Source organism: Eschrichtius robustus, chromosome 20, assembly GCF_028021215.1.
Source record: "Eschrichtius robustus isolate mEscRob2 chromosome 20, mEscRob2.pri, whole genome shotgun sequence".
Classification (NCBI taxonomy): Eukaryota; Metazoa; Chordata; class Mammalia; order Artiodactyla; family Eschrichtiidae; genus Eschrichtius; species Eschrichtius robustus.
In genome coordinates this window covers 54,212,960-54,232,968 of record NC_090843.1, presented here as the reverse complement: position 1 = coordinate 54,232,968, position 20,009 = coordinate 54,212,960, and the positions used below count along the sequence as shown (strand labels likewise).

Genomic DNA, 20,009 nt, shown 5'->3' with positions numbered 1-20,009 from the left:
CTGTTTTATGTTTTGGTTTTCTGGCCAGGAGGCATGTGGGATCTTAGCTCCCTGACCAGGGGATCGAACCCACACCTGCTGCATTGGAAGGTGAAGTCTTAACCAATGGACTGCCAGGGAAGTCCCTCTTTGACTTATCTTTTAAATTTTTTCTCATTGGTAAAGTGAGATAATAATAGCTACCTCATACCTCATAGGGTAGTCATAGAATTGAATGAATATGTATTTGATGTAATTAAAAATAATAATGAATAGTAAATAGGATCTTTTAAACTCTTGACCATTTTAGGAATCCAGTAGATTTAAATGCTATGGTCTACTGTGTTGAAAGGAAATGTTAAGAGTACTCTGCTATTTTACTTTAATGCAAAGTCCCCCTCCTTTTCTGTTTTTTTTTCTTAAAACTAGGTGCTAGCATAGTTTTGGGGTCCTGTAAGTGATGGTTGCAAGGAACAATTGTAGGGCTTCCCTGGTGGCACAGTGGTTAAGAATCTGCCTGCCAGTGCAGGGGACACGGGTTCGAGCCCTGGTCCAGGAAGATCCCACATGCCACGGAGCAACTAAGCCCGTGCACCACAACTACCGAGCCTGTGCTCTAGAGCCTGCGAGCCACAACTACTGAAGCCCGCATGCCTAGAGCCTGTGCTCTGCAACAAGAGAAGCCACCACAGTGAGAAGACTGTGCACAACAGTGAAGAGTAGCCCCCACTCACTGCAACTAGAGAAAGCCCGCGCGCGGCAACGAAGACCCAACACAGCCAAAAATAAAATTAAAAAAAAAAAAGAACAATTGTAAATTTTATAACTGAGCTTTTAGTTAATTTTCCAGCTGAAAGACTGTCCAGTTCTACAACAAACTTTGACTTACCTTTATAAAAGCGTAAGCCACTTCATTTTCCTTGTCTGTAAGGTTGGGATAATACCTTTTATGGTATTAAATGTTAAAAGAACATAGGAGCCAGCTCCCACATTGTTAAAAGAACAATATGGGACAATATAAGCTCAGAATGAATAATGACAATAATGGATTATAACCCACTGAATAAAGCAAGCAAATAAAATACATAGGGGGATAGAGGAAAAGCTCCTTGTTTACTCTAGAATGCCAACTAATAAATGTAGAAGGAATAATAAAATTAGAAAAATCACTGTTTTGCAATCATTATAGTAATAATTGATTTCATGGAGGAATCAACAATGGAAAGTTTGAAGAGGAACACGATATTTTCATAGTTTCAAAGTATTTCCCCAGTTACAAAGTATTTCAGTTACAAAGGGATATATGGTAACTTTATAGTGGAGAGACTGGGGGATACCACCTTGACCAGGTGATCACCTCCTGATGGGGGTCACCTAGAAGGACACGTAGCACCTCTGTGCTCTTCATGCCCAAAATGTTTTACCTGAATCTATGAGGAAATTTCAGAGAAACCAACTTGAGGGATTTTGTAAGACAATTTTTCAAAAATATTAAGGTCCTGAAAGTAAAAAAAGACCACAGAACTGTTCCAGATTGAAAGAGACTAAAGAGACTTGACATGTAAATGAAATGTGTGATCCTAGATTGGATCTTGCATCAGAGGAGAAAATTGACATGAAGGACGTTATTGGGATAATTGGTGAAATTTGAGTATGGACTGTATTCCAGATAATAGTATCGTATGAGTGTTAAATTTTCTCAATTTGATCATTGTTCTGTGGTTATAAAAGAGAATGTCCTTGTTTTGAAAATGTACATACCAAAATATTTAACATTAGGGTCATGATGATGTCTGTAGCTAACTCTCAAATGGTTTAGAAAAAAACACACACAGAGCAAGCAAATGGGGCAAAGTACAGTGAATCTGGGTGAAGAGTGTACTGGAATCATTTGTACTAACCTTGCAATTTCTATACGTTTGAAATAATTTCAAAATAATTTTTCTTGAAACCTGCTGTCTCTAAGGAATTACTAAATGCTGTAATGAGTGGAGTGCTACTTTCATCATTAAAATAGTATAATGGGTTCAAAATCTCTTGGGTAACCGATCTTCCTTTTCATTTTTTTTTCCTACATGCGTTTTGATTAGTTGTCACAAGATGCCTGTTGAGAGTAGCTAGGATCTAATTGGTAGGCATTTTTTTTTTCTGGCTGCGTCAGGTCTTAGTTGCCTGCGGCACACAGGATCTTCGTTGAGGCCTGCGGTATCTTTCGTTGCGGTGCGTGGGCTTTTCTCTAGTTGTGGCGCGTGGGCTCCAGGGCGAGTGGGCTCTGTAGTTTGCGGCACGTGGGCTCTAGTTGAGGCGCGCGAGCTCAGTAGTTGTGGCGCACGGGCTTAGTTGCCCCGTGGCATGTGGGATCTTAGTTCCCTAACCGGGGATTGAACCTGTGTCCCCTGCATTGGAAGGCGGATTCTTTACCACTGGACCACGAGGAAAGTCCCTCAGTAGGCATTTTTTTAAAAAGTGAAGCTAAAACAATTTTTAATACACCCAATTACTTCTGCTTGTTCTATAAGAAATATAACTTGCAGAAAACAGTTGATATATTGATGAGATTCAATCTTAAGATAGGGAATTCCCTGGTGGTCCAGTGGTTAGGACTCTGCGCTTTCACCGTCAAGGGCGTGGGTTCAATCCCTGGTCGGGGAACTACGATCCTGCAAGCCGTGTGGCCAAAAAAAAAAAAGAAAGAAAGAAAAAAGAAAAGATTCACAATATACTACTTAGCTTACAGTAAGGGTTAAAAGAAATGAACTCTGCCAAGCCCATGTTAAGTACCAATGACATATTACAAGCCTGAGTTATTTAAATATTTGCTTCCCTTCATTTCCTGAGGAAATTTGTAGCATCTTTCTTTTGTCTCTGTTCTGGGCCTTTTCTTGGCTTCTGGTGACTCTGATCTAATCTGTTCAGGACATGGATGCAACTACAGATGATCATACTAAGTGAAGAAGTCAGAAAGAGAGAGACAAATACCATATTATATCACTTATATGTGGAATCTAAAATATGGCACAAATGAACCTATCTATGAAACAGAAACAGACTCACTGACATAGAGAACAGACTTGTGGTTGCCATGGGGGAGAGGAGATGGTGGACGGATGAAGTGGGAGTTTGAAGTTAGTAGGTGCAAACTATTACATACAGAATGGATGAACAACAAGGTCCTACTGTATAGCACAGGGAACTATATTCAGTATCCTGGGATAAACCATAATGGAAAAGAATATAAAAAAGAATGTCTATATGTGTATAACTGAGGCACTTTGCTGTACAGCAGAAATTAACACATTATAAATCAACTATACTTCAAAGAAAAAAAATTTTTTTAAAAATCTGTTCAGGAATGCTAATTTTAAAAGAAAGGTGTTAATTAACCTATTTTATACTGTTACTTTGTGAGTACTAATTGCTCTTAATTTCTTTTCCTTCATCTTGTTCCTAACTTACCAAAGGCTTTTAATTCCTGGTTAATGATTTCTCCACTGCCTTCTTAAAGGGAGCATATTCTTTTTCTTCCAAACCTTGTAAAGCCGCCAAATGAAATAGATTATGCTCTGAGTAAATTTACCCAGGTTTGTTTAAAGTAATTTAGGTAGGACAATTATTTATTTGTGTTTTCAAATCAGAAAAAGGATTGTTTAAACAAAAATAAGGATTGTCATCCGTTGTTGAACCCACAAACAATAAAAACAAATAAAATATTGGTTAATGCACACTACTTCTAAAGCGTATAATAGTATTTGTCATACTTTTATAATTAATTAGATTTTCATCTGTATTATTTAATGTGTTAGGTTGAACCATATAAAATTGCCAGTCTTCAACAGTTTCCAACTTACAAAAATGGAAATTTTTTGTAGTTTTAACTTAGCATGTGATTTTAGAGGCTCTTAAATTCACTTAGAGTTATTGTTACTTTAAAATTCACCTTCATAGTAGCTGTTTTGCATACAGACAGATACATATTGAATGTATATCCCCTTAATCTGAAATTTCTCTTTAAAACTAATGTGCAATTAGATGAATTTAAAATGACAGGAGTAATTATGATGCTTGGTGAAAAAAGCAGGATACAGATTATGTATTGCTAGTATAACTAAGCTATGTTATAAAGCAAGAAATATGCAAAGCATTACTGTATTGTTAACTATTCTTTATATTTGAAGATATAAGGTACATTATTATTTAGAAATTTATATACTTAAATCAGTTCTATTGAGGTATAACTTACTTACAGTTACATTCTCCAATTTAAGTTTATGATTTGATGCATTTTGACAAATGTGTACATTACCACCACCACAATCAAGATATAGAACATTTCCATCACTGTAAAAAAGTTCCCTAGTGGCCCTTTGCAGTCTCTTCCCACCCTACCCAGCCTCTAGTGATCACTGATTTTTCTGTCACAGTAGTTGTTTGTTTGTTTTTTGTTTTGTTTTGTTTTATTTATTTTTTGGCTGTGTTGCATCTTTGTTGCCGCGTACGGGCTTTTCTCTAGTTGTGGCGAGCAGGGGCTACTCTTCGTTGCGGAGCACGGGCTCTAGGCACGTGGGCTTTAGTTGTTGTGTCACAGTGGTTTTGCCAGTGTAGACTCTTAAATAAATGGAATCATACAGAACGTAGTTTTTTGTGTCTGGCTTTGTATTGTAAATATTTTAACTTTTCTGTGTATTATGATGTTTTGACCTCTCTGGCTGGGGGAGACTGCCCCTCCCTGGGCTCTTCGATTCTTAGATATGGCAAAGGACCAGCCTGAGCAGGCCTTGGATCTGCAAGACCAGAGCCCTCCCTCCTCTCTCTGCCCTTTCAGCCCAGGAGGCCATCTTCCTCTGCCTGAGTCATCCCAGGGCTGGGTGCCAGGCAACTGGGGACCACTCCATAGCCCAGAGCCCACGGAGGTTATTCACAGTAGCTGATCCTAAAGTGCTACCCTTGCCCTGCCTTGCCCGTCCTGAGGAAACCCCAGTAAAGGCCGTGGCCTAAGCACTCCCCTCACTCCTGTCATCTGCCTCCTGACCACCCTAGTGTCTTCCCCATGTGACCCTGCATGGTGAGTCCTGCCTGTCTCTAGGAGTTGTAAGTATAATAAACTTTGTTTTTTCCTGAGCCTGTCCTCTGTCTCCTCGTGGCTGCGCCTGACTTGCCATCTCATAAAAGAACACAAAACAGGCTTTCACGTAGCATGTCCATGCATTGTATGAATAGTCTCCCTTTTTATTGCTAAGTAGTATGCTGTTATGTGCATATACCCAATTTGTTAATCCACTCACCAGTTGATGGACATTTGGATCATTTCCAGGTTTTGGCTAGTATGGATAACACCGCTGTGAACATTTGCATACAAGTCTTCGTGTGGACTTAAGTTTTCCTCTGTCTTGAGTAAATACCTAGGAGTAGGATTCCTGAGTCAAGTTGCCAGGCTGTTTTCAAGTGGCTGTATGTACTGTTTTACATTCTCACCAGCAATGTATGAGAGTTCCAGCTGACGCCATTTGATATTGTCATTCTTTTAAAGTTTATCCATTCTAATGGTTATATAGTGATATCTCATTCTGGTTTTAAGTTGCATTTCACTGATGACCAGTGATGGGGGCATCTTTACATGTGCTTGTTGGTCATTCCCGTATCTCTCTTTCTTTTGTAATAGACTTTTTTTTTTTTTTTAATTTTATTGGATTCTGGTTGATTTACAATGTTGTGTTAGTTTCAAGTGTACATAGACTTTAATTCTTAGACTAGTTTAAGGTACAGCAAAATTGAGGGGAAATTACAGAGATTTCCCATATGCTCCTGCCCTACACATGCATAACCTCCCGCGTTCTCAGTATTCCTCACCAGAGTGGGATGTTTGTTCAAATTGATGAGCCTACATGGACACTTCATTATCACCCAGAGTCCATCGTTTACATTAGGGTTCATCCTTGCTGTTGTATGTTCTGTGAGTTTGGACACATATGTATTTACAAGTATCCACCATTATAATATCATACATAATATTTCCACTGCCTTAAAAATCCTCTATGCTCTATGTATTCACCCCCTTCCCCCCCACCCACTGATCTTTTTATCATCTCTATAATTTTGCCTTTTCCAGAATGCCGTATTGTTAGAATCATACACTATGTAGCCTTTTCAGATTGGCTTCTTTCACTTAGTCATATATATTTAAGTTTCCTCCATGTCTTTTCATGGCTTAATAGCTCATTTCTTTTTAACGCTGAATAATATTACATTGTCCAAATGTACCACAGTTTATTTATCCATTCACCTACTGAAGGGCAGCTTGGTTGTTTCCAGGTTTTGACAGTTACGAATAAAGCTGCTATAGACATCTGTGTGCGTATTTTTGTGTGGGCATAAGTTTTCAGCTCCTTTGGGTAAATACCAATGAGCACGATTGCTGGATCACGTGGTAAGAGTATGTTTGGAAGACTGCCAAACTGTCTTCCAAAGCAGCTAGACCTTTTTTGCCTTTCCACTAACAGTGAATGAGAGCTTCTGTTGCTCAGTATCTTTACCAGCATTTGGTATTGTTAGTGTTCTGGATTTTGGCCATAGGTGTGTAGTGGTATCTCATTTTAATTTCCGTTTCCTTGATGACATGTGATTTGGAGCATCTTTTTATATGCCTGTTTACCATCTGTATATCTTCCTTGATGGGTATCTTATTAGATACCCATTTTAAAACCAGGTTTGTTTTCATATTGTTGAGTTATAAGAGTTCTTTGTGTATTTCAGATAACAGTCCTTTGTCAGATATGTGTTCTGTAAGTATTTTCTCCCGATCAGTGACTTGTCTTTTCATTCTCTTGACAGTATCTTTCACAGAGCTTAATGAAGTCCAGATTATCAATTCTTTCTTTCATGGATCCTGCCTTTGGTGTTGGCATCTACAAGGTCATCACCAAATCCAAGGTCATCTGGATCTTCTCCTATATTATCTTCTAGGAGTTTTATAGTTTTGTCTTTTTTTTTTTATAATGTGGATGTCTAGGCCAGCACCATTTGTTGAAAAGACTGTCTTTGCTCCATTTCATTTCGGTTATTAGGAATCTGTGTCCTTTCTTTTTTTTTCTTAGCCTGGCTAGAGGCTTATTGAATTTATTGATCTTTTTAAAGAACCAGCTTTTGACTTCATTGATTTTTCTCTGTTGATTTCCTGATTTCAATTTTTATTATTTCTTTTCTTCTGTTTGTTTTGGATTTAATTTGCTCTTTTAGCTTCCTGAGGTGGAGGCTTAGATGATAGATTTTAGATCTTTCTTTTCTTTTTTTTTTTTTTTAAATGTTGTGGAGTGCCACGTACAGGGAAGTGTAGATTGTAGGAAAGCTCAGTGTTGTGTTTTTTTTGTTTGTTTATTTATTTATGGCTGTGTTGGGTCTTCGTTTCTGTGCGAGGGCTTTCTCTAATTGTGGCAAGTGGGGGCCACTCTTCTTCGCGGTGCGCGGGCCTCTCACTATCGCGGCCTCTCTTTTTGCGGAGCACAGGCTCCAGACGCTCAGGCTCAGTAATTGTGGCTCACGGGCCCAGTTGCTCCGCAGCATGTGGGATCTTCCCAGACCAGGGCTCGAACCCGTGTCCCCTGCATTGGCAGGCGGATTCTCAACCACTGTGCCACCAGGTAAGCCCTAGATCTTTCTTTTCTAATGTATTTATTCAATGCTATAAATTTCCCTCAAGCACTGCTTTCACTACACACATTTTAACAAGTTGTATTTTCATTTTCATTTAGTTAAAAATATTGCTTAGGACTTCCCTGGTGGCACAGTGGTTAAGAATCTGCCTGCCAATGTAGGGGACACGGGGTCAAGCCCTGGCCTGGGAAGATCCCACATGCCATGGAGCAAGTAAACCCATGCGCCACAACTACTGAGCTTGTGCTCTAGAGCCCACGAGCCACAACTACTAACCTCGTGTGCCACAGCTACTGAAGGCCGCGCGCCTAGAGCCCGTGCTCCGCAACAAGAGAAGCCACCGCAATGAGAAGCCCGCGCACCGCAACAAAGAGTAGCCCCCACTCGCCGCAACTAGCGAAAAGCCCACACGCAGCAACGAAGACCCAGTGCAGCCAAAAATAAATAAATAAATTTATTTTTTAAAAAAATATTGCTTAATTTCCCTTGAGATTTCTTCTTTGACCCATGTGTTATTTAGAAATGTATTGTTTAATCTCCAAGTATTTGGGGATTTTCCAGTTCTCTTTCTGTTACTGATTTCAAGTTTAATTCCCTATGGTGTAAGAGCAGATGTATGATTTTTATTCTTTAAAATTTGTTAACATGTATTTTACGGCCCAGAACACGGTCTATCTTGGTGAATCTTCCATGTGAGCTTGAGAGGAATGTGTATTCTGCTGTTGTTGGATGAATAGTTTATAGATGTCAATTAGAGCCAGTTGTTTGATGGTGTTGTGAGTTCAACTATGTCTTTACTGATTTTCTGCCAGCTGGATCTGTCCATTCTGATAGAGGGTTGTTGAAGTTTCCATCTTTAGTAGAGGATTCATCCGTTTCTCCTGGCAGCTCTATCAGTTTTTGCCTCATGTAGTTTGATGCTCTGTTGTTAGGTACAGACATTAAGGATTGTTAAGTCTTCTTGGAAGATTGTCATCTTTAGCATTGTGTAATTATTCCCGATAACTTGCCTTGGTTTGAAGTCAGCTGTGTCTGAAATAAGTATTTCACTCCACTCTCTTCTTGCTTGCTTGGTTTCTTAAGACAAGTTGGATGTAATTCTTATCAATAGGTAAGGTGTATCTTTTTCTAGCTTCTTTGAGGATTTTTTCTTTATCTTTTTGATTTTCTGTGTTTTAAAAATCACACGCCTAGGTGTAGTTTTCTGGGCATTTTTTCTGCTCAGTGTTCTCTTAGCTTCCTGGATCTGTGGTTTGTGTCTGACATTAATTTGGGGGAATTCTCAGTCATTGTTTCAGATTCTTCTGTTCTTTTCTCTTTCTTTTCCTTCTAGATTTCCATTACACATATTTTATACCTTTTGTAGTTGTCCCACCGTTCCTGGATATTCTGGTTGTTTTCCTTTTTTTTTTAAATCAACATTTTAAAAATATATATATATTTATTTATTTATTTGGTTGAGCTGGGTCTTAGTTGAGGCAGGCGGGCTCCTTAGTTGCGGCTCACCAGCTCCTTAGTTGCGGCACTTGGGCTCCTGAGTTGCAGCATGCATATGGGATCTAGTTCCCTGAACAGGGATTGAATCCGGGCCCCCTGCATTGGCAGGTGGACTCTTAACCACTGTGCCACCAGAGAAGCCCTGGCTTGCATTATTTCTGATGAGAAGTCTGATATTAAATATTTATCTTTATTCTTTTGAACAAAAAGTGACTCTACCCTCTCCCTGCTTTTAAGATTTTCTTTTTATCTCTAATTTTCCGTAATTTGATTATAAGGTGCCTTAGTATGTTTTTTGTTTTAATTTTTATTTTCTATTGGAGTAGAGTTGATTAACAATGTTGTGTTAGTTTCAGGTGTACAGCAACGTGATTCAGTTATACATATAGATATAGCTATTCTTTTTCAAATTCTTTTCCCATTTAGGTTATTGCAGAGTATTGAGCAGAGTTCCCTTGTGCTATACAGTAGGTCCTTGTTGGCTATCTGTTTTAAATATATAGTATGGTTTTCTTTATGTTTCTTCTGTGTGGAGTTCATTGAACTTCTTGTATATGTTTTTATAGTTTTTATCAGTTTTGGAAAAATTTTGACCTTTTTTTCAAATATTTTTGTCCCCCTTTTGCCCCTTTTCTGAAACCCCAGTTATGTGTACTGCTTGATATTGTCCCATTGGTCACTGGTGCTGCGTTTTATTTTTTTGGTCTTTTTCTTCCCCCCCCCCCCCCCCAATGTGCTTTATTTCAGGTAGTTGTTTTGCTGTGTCTTCAAGTTCACACATCTTTTCTTTTGCAGAGTCTAATATGCTGTTAATCCCATCTGTGAATTTTTTATTTTAGATATTATAATTTTCATGTCTAGACGTTCCATTTGGTTAGTTTTTATATCTTCCCTCTTGCTCTTCATCATGTCCATGTTTGTTATGGAGCATATTTCTAATAGCTGTTTTGATGTCCTCATCTCCTAATTCCATCATCTCTCTTATTTCTTGGTCTGTTTCTAGTGATTGATTTTTAAATCCTGGTTGTGAGTCATTTTCCTGCTTTTTTTATTTTTATTTTTTATTTTATTTATTATTTTTGGCTGCATTGGGTCATTGTTGCTATGTGTGGGCTTTCTCTAGTTGCAGCGAGCAGGAGCTTCTCTTCATTGCGGTGTGTGGGCTTCTCATCATGGTGGCTTCTCTTGTTGCGGAGCATGGGCTCTAGGCGCACGGGCTTCAGTAGTTGTGGCACACGGGCTTAGTTGCTCTGCGGCACGTGGGATCTTCCCAGACCAGGGCTCGAATCCGTGTCCCCTGCGTTGGCAGGCGGATTCTTAACCACTGTGCCACCAGGGAAGCCCTCCTGCTTCTTTCAATGTCTGGTAGTTTTTGACTGGATGCTGGACATTGCATATCTTATGTTTGGGGGTGCTGCATTTCATTGTATTCCTTTAAAGGGTGTTGAACTTTGTTTTGATGATTACTTGAGTTACTTGTGATGAGTTGGATCCTTTCAAATCTTGCTTTTAAGCTTTATTAGGGTAGATATAGAACAGGCTGTAGCCCATTACAAAGCAGTATCCTTTCCAGGACTCCACTAGATGCCCCTTTTATTAACAGGGTCTTTCTGCTCTGACTAGTAAATCCACAAACTAGTCCCAGCTGTCTGGAATCCAGGAATTGTTCAGCTTACTGCCTTCTGAGAGTTCTTTCCCTAGCCTCCACCCCACACATGTAGATCATTCTGCAGAATATTCCAGCAACCTCCTCTGCAGGTGCCCAGAATTCTCTCCGTATGCAGCTCCTTCCTCTTACATTTTGCCCTTCACATTCTTACTCCTCAGCCTCTCTGAACTCCAGTCTCTGTCTCATCAATTCAGCAAGATTATTGGGTTCTGTTTTAGTTTCCTTTCCCTACTTTGCAGCTTGGGAATTTCCCTCAGGCAGTAAGCTCTGGCAGTTACAGGGCTCACCTTGTTTTTCTCTCTGAGATCATGGGTCTTCACTGCAGTTGTCCAGTGTCTGAAAAATTGTTTCATATATTTTGTCCAGTTTCCTAGTTTATGGTGGAAGGGCAATTTTCTTACTAGTTAATCCTTCATATGCTGAAGCAGAAGTCCTGTATAAATTTTATACTTTGCAAACTTTTTAGAATAATCAGAAGAAATAAAGTCTGTCCTTTTACCTTTTAACCAGTTCACTCCATCTTCATACTCCCTCTTCTGGATTTGTATTTGCTATAGAAGAAATTGATTTCATGTTCTGTTGAAACTTTAATGCAATATATATTCTTAAGTTATTTGCAAGTGAGTGCATCTCAAAATACAGGTTCATGCTAGATTTCAGAATTTCTTTTAATATGGTGTGTGTGGGGGTGTATATGCATGTTTTTACTGTTGTTTATTAACTAATTTCTGTCCCAAAGCTAAATGACCTTCATTCTGAGCACACTGCAGGTGAGACCTCTCTCTCTTACTCTCTTTCCACATACATACAGCACTAAAATCATTGGAGAGGCTAAGTGGCTTTTTGTTTAAGTTGCTTTGGGCTATTGATACAATTCTTGTTATTGTCACTTGTAACTTAACTCAATATTTGTTTGCTACTCTTATCTTTTTCACTTGAGTAATGCTTAACTGTAAAAACGTATAACCACATAAACAGTGTTTGACTTGCCTGATTCCCCCCTCCAGGTGGTATAGCTGTATGCTGGGAAAGAAATGCAGCCTGGCTCCTCTGAAGGAAGAACTTCGAATACAAGGGGTAAGGCTTTGTCATTACTATTCTGGTGTATCCACTTTTGATGGTACTTGGAGTATAGATAGAACTGTCCTTTATACCTAAAAGCTCTAAATGTGTTTTTTGTTTGTTTATTTTTTAATGTTGTAATTTTGGGGCTAAAGGGAACTTTTTATAAATTATTAAAATAAGGCCTTCTTTGACCAATAAGAAAAGATGAGGAAAACAGGATGAGTAGAATGTCAGAGAGAAACCAGACATCAAAAAACCTGGTGTCTGCCTACCACTGACCCCACATCTGACTCCATTATAACTGCAGAAACTGGAGCTAAGGGGCTTGTTCCAGGTCACACGTCTAGTTATCAACGAACAGCTGAAACCAGAATGATCTTCAGTCCGGTGTGCGATCTTCACCCTCCTATGGTGTGACCCACACAAGTTCAGCCCCTTGCTTTTGTTTTGAAAAGCAGGTGACAAATACATACTTCCCCAACTCCCCTCCCAGTTTATGGTGTTTGGGCATGAATAGGCAGGAGCAGGGTGACTTTTCAGAGAAGGGGGTCAGATGTGGGTTCAGCGGTAGAACCAAGTTTCTGATTTCAGTTTTCTCTCTGACATTCTACTCATCCTATTTTCCCCACAACACCTTTTCTTTGTTAAAATTGTAACAGCTAGAAAGTAGTTCTGTTTTCTTTCCTAAAATCTGGTAGACAAAAGGGAGACTAGATAGCTGTGTCTAGCTAGGCCTTAGAGGCTCTCTTTCCTAAACAAAAGAAAACAAAAGAACATTTGAATCATTTTACCAGTGGTTCTCTGAAGGGCTGTGTTTTGAGTGTTTCATATATTGGACCTTCAGGCCAGAACTATAAATTCTCTCTTGTGTTTTATGGCAGGAAGAAAGCCCACAACTTTGTTGAGAGGTAATTTATTCATTGATTATTAGGCAGCTGTGCGTAACTGTTTTTGGATGGTAGTGTTTGTTAACTGATAAAAAGAACGACCAACATATAATTTAACATGAGGCAGGAGCCAGAAACATAGAATTACTAGAATGATGAGACGCTGTGTTTGCTGGTTTCAGGTTCCTAAAGTCACCTACACTGAATTCTGCCAAGGTCGGACAATGAGGTGGGCTTTGGCTTGGAGTTTTTATGATGATGTAACAGTACCAGTAAGTAGAGACCTTCCTGTAGCTTCTCTGAATTCCAGCACATGGTGGGTTTTAGTAGGTCATAAATGAACTAAATCTGTACTGTCCTGTTTTCCTGAAGTTTGCCCCAAATGCTTATGTCAGAATGGAAAGGGGAGGGGTTGCAATGGGGAAATGAGGAGATGTTGGTCAAAGGTTATACTTCCAGTTGTAAGATGAATAAGTTCTTGGGATCTAATGTACGGCGTGGTGACTATAGTTAACAATACTGTATTTTATATACCTTAAAGTTGCTAACAGAATAGATCTTGTGTTCTCACCACAGAAAAAAAAGTAATTATGTGAGGTGATTGAGGTGTTAACTAACCTTATTTGGTAGTCATTTCACGATATTTGTGCAACAAATCATCACAATTGTACACCTTAAACTTACACAATGATATATGCCATTTGTACCTCAATGAAGCTGGAGAAAAAAAAAAAAAAAAAAGAATGGAAAGTGGTTGTAAACCAGACATGGTCCTGGAAGGCTGACCGTGGTGACTGTGGAACCTTTCTCTGTGAGTTTGTGCAACTCATTGATTGTTACTCAGCAGACATAAATGAATTGGAAATGCGTCTTTTAGGAATTAAAAAATTCAGGTACAAAAACTTTGTGGGTATGATTATTCTGTTAGATATTCCTCAAGCACTGAAATTGAAGTCTGTTTATTTTCTCTTAACACTGCTGTTTTCCTAGAGTAGCTATCTCCTGGGGTTCCTGGTGGATGTAGAAATTACCATTTGGGGTTGCAGGCTTTTGATGTGTAAAACTTAGAGATCATTCCAGTGAAGGGTTCTGTCTCGGCTTTAAGATTAGCACTGGAATACTGATCAGTTTTGAAGCTGGGTGATAGTTCATTACCCTATTTTGTCTACTTTGCATGTGCTTGAGCTTGAACATTCTTCCATAATAGAACGTTTTAAAACATGATTTGTTCCACAAAATTCTCTTTGTCCTCTGTGCTGCTATATGCAAAAGAAAAATGTTTCTGAACTGCTTAGACCGAATAATTTTTCTGGGCCGTGCTAAGAGGTGGTAATAGAATAGCATCTGTTTGTTCTCACATTTCCCTTGGAAGAATGATTGACTTACTGTTGCCTGGAGCTGTCCGCCTTAATGTTCAGGCACACGTTGCTCAGCGTGGGCTGCTTCTTCCCACAGTATTTACGGAGGCCTAAATACCTGGTATTTAGGTATTTAGGTACCTGGTACCTTGCCGTCTCTAATCCCCTGTCCACACCACAGGCTTGTTCTGGGTGCTCCTCTCCCAAGGTCTTGGCCACGCTTGGTCTCCAGAGCCTCTCTTAAATGTTGCTGTGTCTATGAGGCTCTTTCCTTCTCCCATAGGGCAGAGGAGTAGAGACATGTGCAGAAGTACAAGGGGATGATTTGCAGATGTTTCTGAATACATGAGCTCAGATTTGAAACTGAGCCTTTCCTTCCTGTGCTCTGCAGCTAGGTGTGCTGCTGTACTGAAATAAGTTTCCCAGTCAAGTGTGATTGGCCTGCCGATGGAAGCCTAGACTTGCCTCTGTGCCATGCAGTAGGGTATCTAGAGGTTTGTGTTTGAAATTCTCACTGGTTAAAAAAGATGGTTCTGCTTTTTTGACCTCCCTGAGGGATTATCCTTTCTGTTGTCTTCTAGAACAACACTAGGGCTTTCCCACCAAATGGTTAAAATCATTAGTAATGTCCTAGCTTATCCCTGTGCAGACACTAACAGCTGCAGGAAAATGGGACTGCACCTGTTTCCAAATGCTTTCTGTTTAACCTGCTTTCTGCACTTGTTGGTACCGCAGGCAGAAGAGCTGGTAATGAGCTCTGGCACTCTTCAGGCCATCTCAGGGACCAGCGTCACCCTTGCCCTCTTGGATTAGTAGCTATTTCAAATCAGAGTATCAAAGAGCACTATGTTTCTGGGTAGCAAAATCAGCTTACTTTCCTTGCTCCCTCCCTCCCTGTCTTTTAGGCTGTCCTTGAGCCCTGTTCATAGTTTCAGCCATCAAAGAATGCCTCTTGCTAAGGGCCTCAGGTTTCTCCCATGCCAGAGTACTCATCCCTCCCCACCACTACCCCCAACCCAAAGTTGTTAATAATGCATTCCCAAGTGTTCCATTAGGTACACTTAAACTGCTACAGGGAAATTGGCAATTTCTGATTTGTGGTAACCCAGCAACAGTTTCTTAGCACTGGTGCCCTTGATCAGCATCTGCTTTCCCAGGGGTAGTCCCAAGGCACTCGGGACGTTTTTAGTGGACTGTCCTCTTGGTTCTCCTTCCCTCTACCTGGACCTCTCCCACTCCTTGCTTTTTGAAATGGTCACCTCATTTCCTCCTCTTGCTCCTGTCAGTGGCGGGGAGGGAGGAGGATATGCTGCTTTAGGTGAGGAGAGGAAGCCAAGGGCTAGAGCTAGTTAAGCAGAAATATTGACCTACTTCCCCATCCCACCCCCACTCCCGCCTTTTTAGGGTAAATGTGCAAGTTACTATGGCAACTAATGTTTTCACTTATCTCAGGCCTACTGATTCGTTTCTGTTGGTGCTGAATGCTGAAAAATTCTAGTTCACTTCTGATTCAGGTGCCCACACTAAGCCCATTGCTCTTGTCTGGATTTATTTTAACAGCAAAAAGACGAGTCCTAGTGTTGATAGAATTTTGTACATTCATTTCTGACTGATGACAAATATAAGGAAGCATATTGTAAGGACGGTTCTTTACAGAATGTTAACAAGCCACTTATAATGCCTCTTTGTCCGAGCTTCTCCTCTAGTTGCTCAAGGCATTATTTTAGGTTTGCTTTGCTTTGCTTTCAGAAGTTTGACACTCGTTAAAAGAAAAAGGGAAAGTAATGTAGCCGTAGTAAATTGTGCACTCTTGGTCTGAGCATTGCCCAGGAACCCTGGTTTTAAAAAATGACCTCCCTGGGTTCAAGACGTTTCCTTTGAGCCTGGGTCTTTCCTGTCCAGGGAGTAATAACTAGAGGGCTTTTTGGAGAACAAATGGAGGGAACAGGTCAGATTAATTACGTAACCTTGTTAGTGTCCGAGTGGGGCTCTTCTGATAGTGCTCCACGTACTATTCCACAGCTTCTCAAACTAATTCTAGACCGAGGAGGGATTCCGTGTTGGTGCCCAGGGGATGACAGTTGGGGGCAGATGTAAGGCTGGTACTTCAGGGTTCTCTCTCATTTTAAACAGAGCTGATCTGCTTTTGTCAGTATTGTGTATTAATTTTATTTATTGAAAGGATTCTGCTGTTAAGACACGGTTAGAAAACCAGTACTATACCAGACTGTATATTGTGCTATAAAACAGACGTGATGGTTAGGGAGCTGAGCTCTTGACCAAAACCAAAGCTAAGGCTCCTCCTCTTAATTACTTTCCTTATTAAGTGTGATGTTCGTTGTGATAATACTGAAGGAATAAGATCCCATTTTCTGTACCTTATGGTGATTAGTTTTATGGGGGAGAAAAACATGTGAAGTAGTGATAGAAAATTTTATGTATGAGTAAGTAATGAAATGAATGGTAGGGACCAGAATGGTGTGGACTTAGGGAGTTCAGAAAAGGAAATGGTTCCGGCTGGGCTAGTGTGAGAGGACTTCACGGAGGAGGAATTGTCAGTGTCTGACTCATAGTTGGTGCTTGATAAGTATTTGTTGAATGTTAAAAGGAATGATGTAGGACTTCTACTAAGGAGCAGCATTGCAAGCAGGACGTTAGTAGGTATAGTAGATTTAAAGCAGTGGGTATAGTGCTTTAAATTGTGATGTGAATGCTTCACACACATTATGTCATTTTATTCAAACCTGACAACAGTCGAGTACGTGGTATTGTCCCCACTTCCTAGATGAGGAAATTGGAGGCCCTAAAAAGTCAGGTTGGAGCCCAGATTAGTCTGATTTCACAGCCTAAGCTCCTACTCACTGTACTGCCAAAGGACTGCCTTTTATTCCAGCCTAGCCATATATTAACCTACTCAGGCAACCCTTCATCACCTTGCTTATAGGCCATCCCAACAGCTTTCCATGTAACAGTCACTTGGATTCATCCTAAACTCACCATTCAAAGAATGTATAGCTCCTCAGTGGCTCCTTGGGCCTCCCAAATCTGTCTTTGACTTTCCCTTCCATCCTAATTGCTCCCTGTTTTCCTGACTGTACTGTCTTCTACAATATTAGAAGTCCACGGTCTTCTCATGATGCCAGAGTCATAACTGACTTTGTACAGCCTTTGCTCACAGCCCTTTCTCTGATCCTTCCCTTGAACTTCCCTCCACTGCAGCCCAGCTCAATTCCAGCTTCTGCATAAAGCCTTCTTAACCATGCAGCCCATAGACATCTCTCTGGACTTAACCTCTTTCAGTCATTTGTATTCTGCATGAACTTCCTTGTGACCTAGTAGTTTGTATTGGTATTCTGTTTGACTGTGGCATGGTGGATAACGCCAAAACTATTGCATAGTGTATAGAAAAAGCCTTTTGTGTGCTGGCCCCTGTCTAGCTTTATGTTGAGCAGGTTACTTTTCTAAGTTTCAGTTTCCTCATCTATAAGATGGGGGTAATAATAGTACCTACCACATAGGGTTTTGAGGATTAAATATAATTAACACAGTGCCTGGCATATAGTAAATGCTCAGTAAAATATATTGTATTGTCATTCCCTACCATTCCTTCTCACCCACCTCCATATTTGATGCCCCAATAATGCTGAGCTTCTGCTCTCTGATCCCTCTCCAAGAGATTCCTCTCTGACCATCAGACTCTCATCTATCAAGTTAGTTCAGATACTGCCACCTGTGAAGTTTGCCCTCACTCTTCCTAAATTGATATTGGGATCCTGCTCCTGTGTTCACTATTCTTTGCCCATATTGTGTCTTCTATGTGGCATCAACCTAGTATAGTGTCTGGTCCTCAAATAATAATTATTAAATGAATGAAAATGAAGGAATAAATGATGTGGTACAGTGATTCTCAGACTTTTCGACTGAAGTATCAGCTGTAGGAGGAAATGTTTTCTGACAAATCCCTGGGCATCAAGGCGACAATAAAGAATTTCCCAGGAAGCACTCTGTACTCGTGAAGTCTCTTCTTTTCTCTTTAATATGCATTTGAATTTTGTATTCTATTCCATAATATATATCTTTGTTTTTAGTTTTTGAAGTTAAATAATTTTAATATTGAGTCGATTGACTGTCTAGGAAGACACCTAGTATTTACCTATCAATCACCCACTTTAACTGTTGACAGCTCATGGCTATTCTTGTTTCATCTGTATTCCATATACTCCTTCCCACTGCCCTGATGATTCTGAAGCAAATCTCAGACAGTATATTATCCATAACCGTTTTCATATTTATCTGTAGAAGGTGAAGATTCTTTTAAAAAAAACATAACCACAATAATTCATAATTCCTTCATGTTGGCTGTATAGTTGATCAAATTTTTCTTACTGTCTCAAATGTTTTAAAGTTTGTCAAACTAGAGTCTTACTAAGTTTTACGTGTTGCAGTTGATTGATATATCCTTTGAATTGCTTTTAGTCTGGTTGTCCACCCCCTCTTTCCCCCTTCGCTTACCCACTCCCTTGTAATTTATTTGTTAAAGAAACTGAGATATTTGTCCTATAGAGTTTTTTTACATCTGGATTTTTCTGAGTGCATCTCCGTGGTGTTAACGTGTTCCTCAGACCCTGTCTTTCCTGTAAATTGGCAGTTAGAGCCAGAGGCGTGATCAGATATTGTACAGTCTTGATGGTGGGGGGAGACTGCTTTCTAGGTGGTGGGTGGTATGCTTCAGAACTTCCATCAGGAGGCACATAATGTTTGCTTTTGTCTTCTTGCAATGTGAGCAGTCATTGATGATCATTGCCTGGATCCATTAATTCATTTAGAGTAGCAGAATGTTGATATTCCGATTCTATTATTCCTTCTTTATTTATTGCCAAAGTACTTACAAAGAGAAACTTCCCCTTATCAATTATTTGGTTACATTGAGGTACAGTTCATCTGGTAAAGGCAGGATAAATGCTTGATTATTTTGCTTTACTTTTCAGTTTTAAGAATAATGAGTTAGGGCTTCCCTGGTGGCGCAGTGGTTGAGAATCCGCCTGCCAATGCAGGGGACACGGGTTCGAGCCCTGGTCTGGGAAGATCCCACATGCCACGGAGCAGCTGGGCCCGTGAGCCACAATTACTAAGCCTGCGCGTCTGGAGCCTGTGCTCTGCAACAAGAGAGGCCGCGATAGTGAGAGGCCCGCGCACCGCGATGAAGAGTGGCCCCCGCTTGCTGCAACTAGAGAAAGCCCTCGCACAGAAACGAAGACCCAACACAGCCATAAATAAATAAATAAATAAATTTATTAAAAAAAAAAAAAAAAAAAAAAGAATAATGAGTTAGTGGTTCCCTAGCATCTCCCAGAAGTGACCAAAGAGGGTGGTTTAGGTTTTGTTTTTAGACTATTATGAACTCATGGATTTACACTTCAGTATTTTTCAGTCTGTTACACTTATTATCTTTATTGGTGCACAGATTATGTCCCATCTTTGGCCATGAAGTGTTTATTCAAGTTGGATGCTGAGTCGTCTTATCATACTAGGGTCTTGGGTAGCTCCCTTGCTGTCTAGTATGACAGGTTGCTCCCAGTTCATTTTTTTTTTTCTTCCCCAGAGCTGGCAGCAACTATTTTTCGATTTTCTTTTTCAAGATAAAATACATCCTAGTTCAGACTTTCTATTTAGTTTCTACTTAACTTAACCAATTGTCTGTCTATGTCTCCTGTTGAAAAATTCCATGCCAGAAATCTCAGTCCTTGACCATAATTAATTACTCATTTGTTTTGGCCCATGATACACCACGGCAGTCTCAAAGTTAACGTCACCAAATGATTTGTGAAAATAGCTTTTTTTTTTTTTTTTCATTCTTTTGTCCTTGGGGACTGTCTCATGATGGATTTTAAAGTCATTTGGAATGTT

The 20,009-nt window shown here is 39.9% G+C and overlaps 1 protein-coding gene across 1 annotated transcript in view; it reads left to right on the top strand.

Moving 5' to 3' along the window:
- METTL16 (methyltransferase 16, RNA N6-adenosine) overlaps positions 1-20,009 on the top strand; it is a 57,726-nt gene that overhangs the window by 31,638 nt on the left and 6,079 nt on the right. The window contains exons 7-8 of the mRNA XM_068530813.1: positions 11,800-11,869; positions 12,927-13,016. Of these exons, the coding sequence (XP_068386914.1) occupies positions 11,800-11,869; positions 12,927-13,016 (160 nt within the window). The remainder of the gene's footprint in view (positions 1-11,799; positions 11,870-12,926; positions 13,017-20,009) is intronic.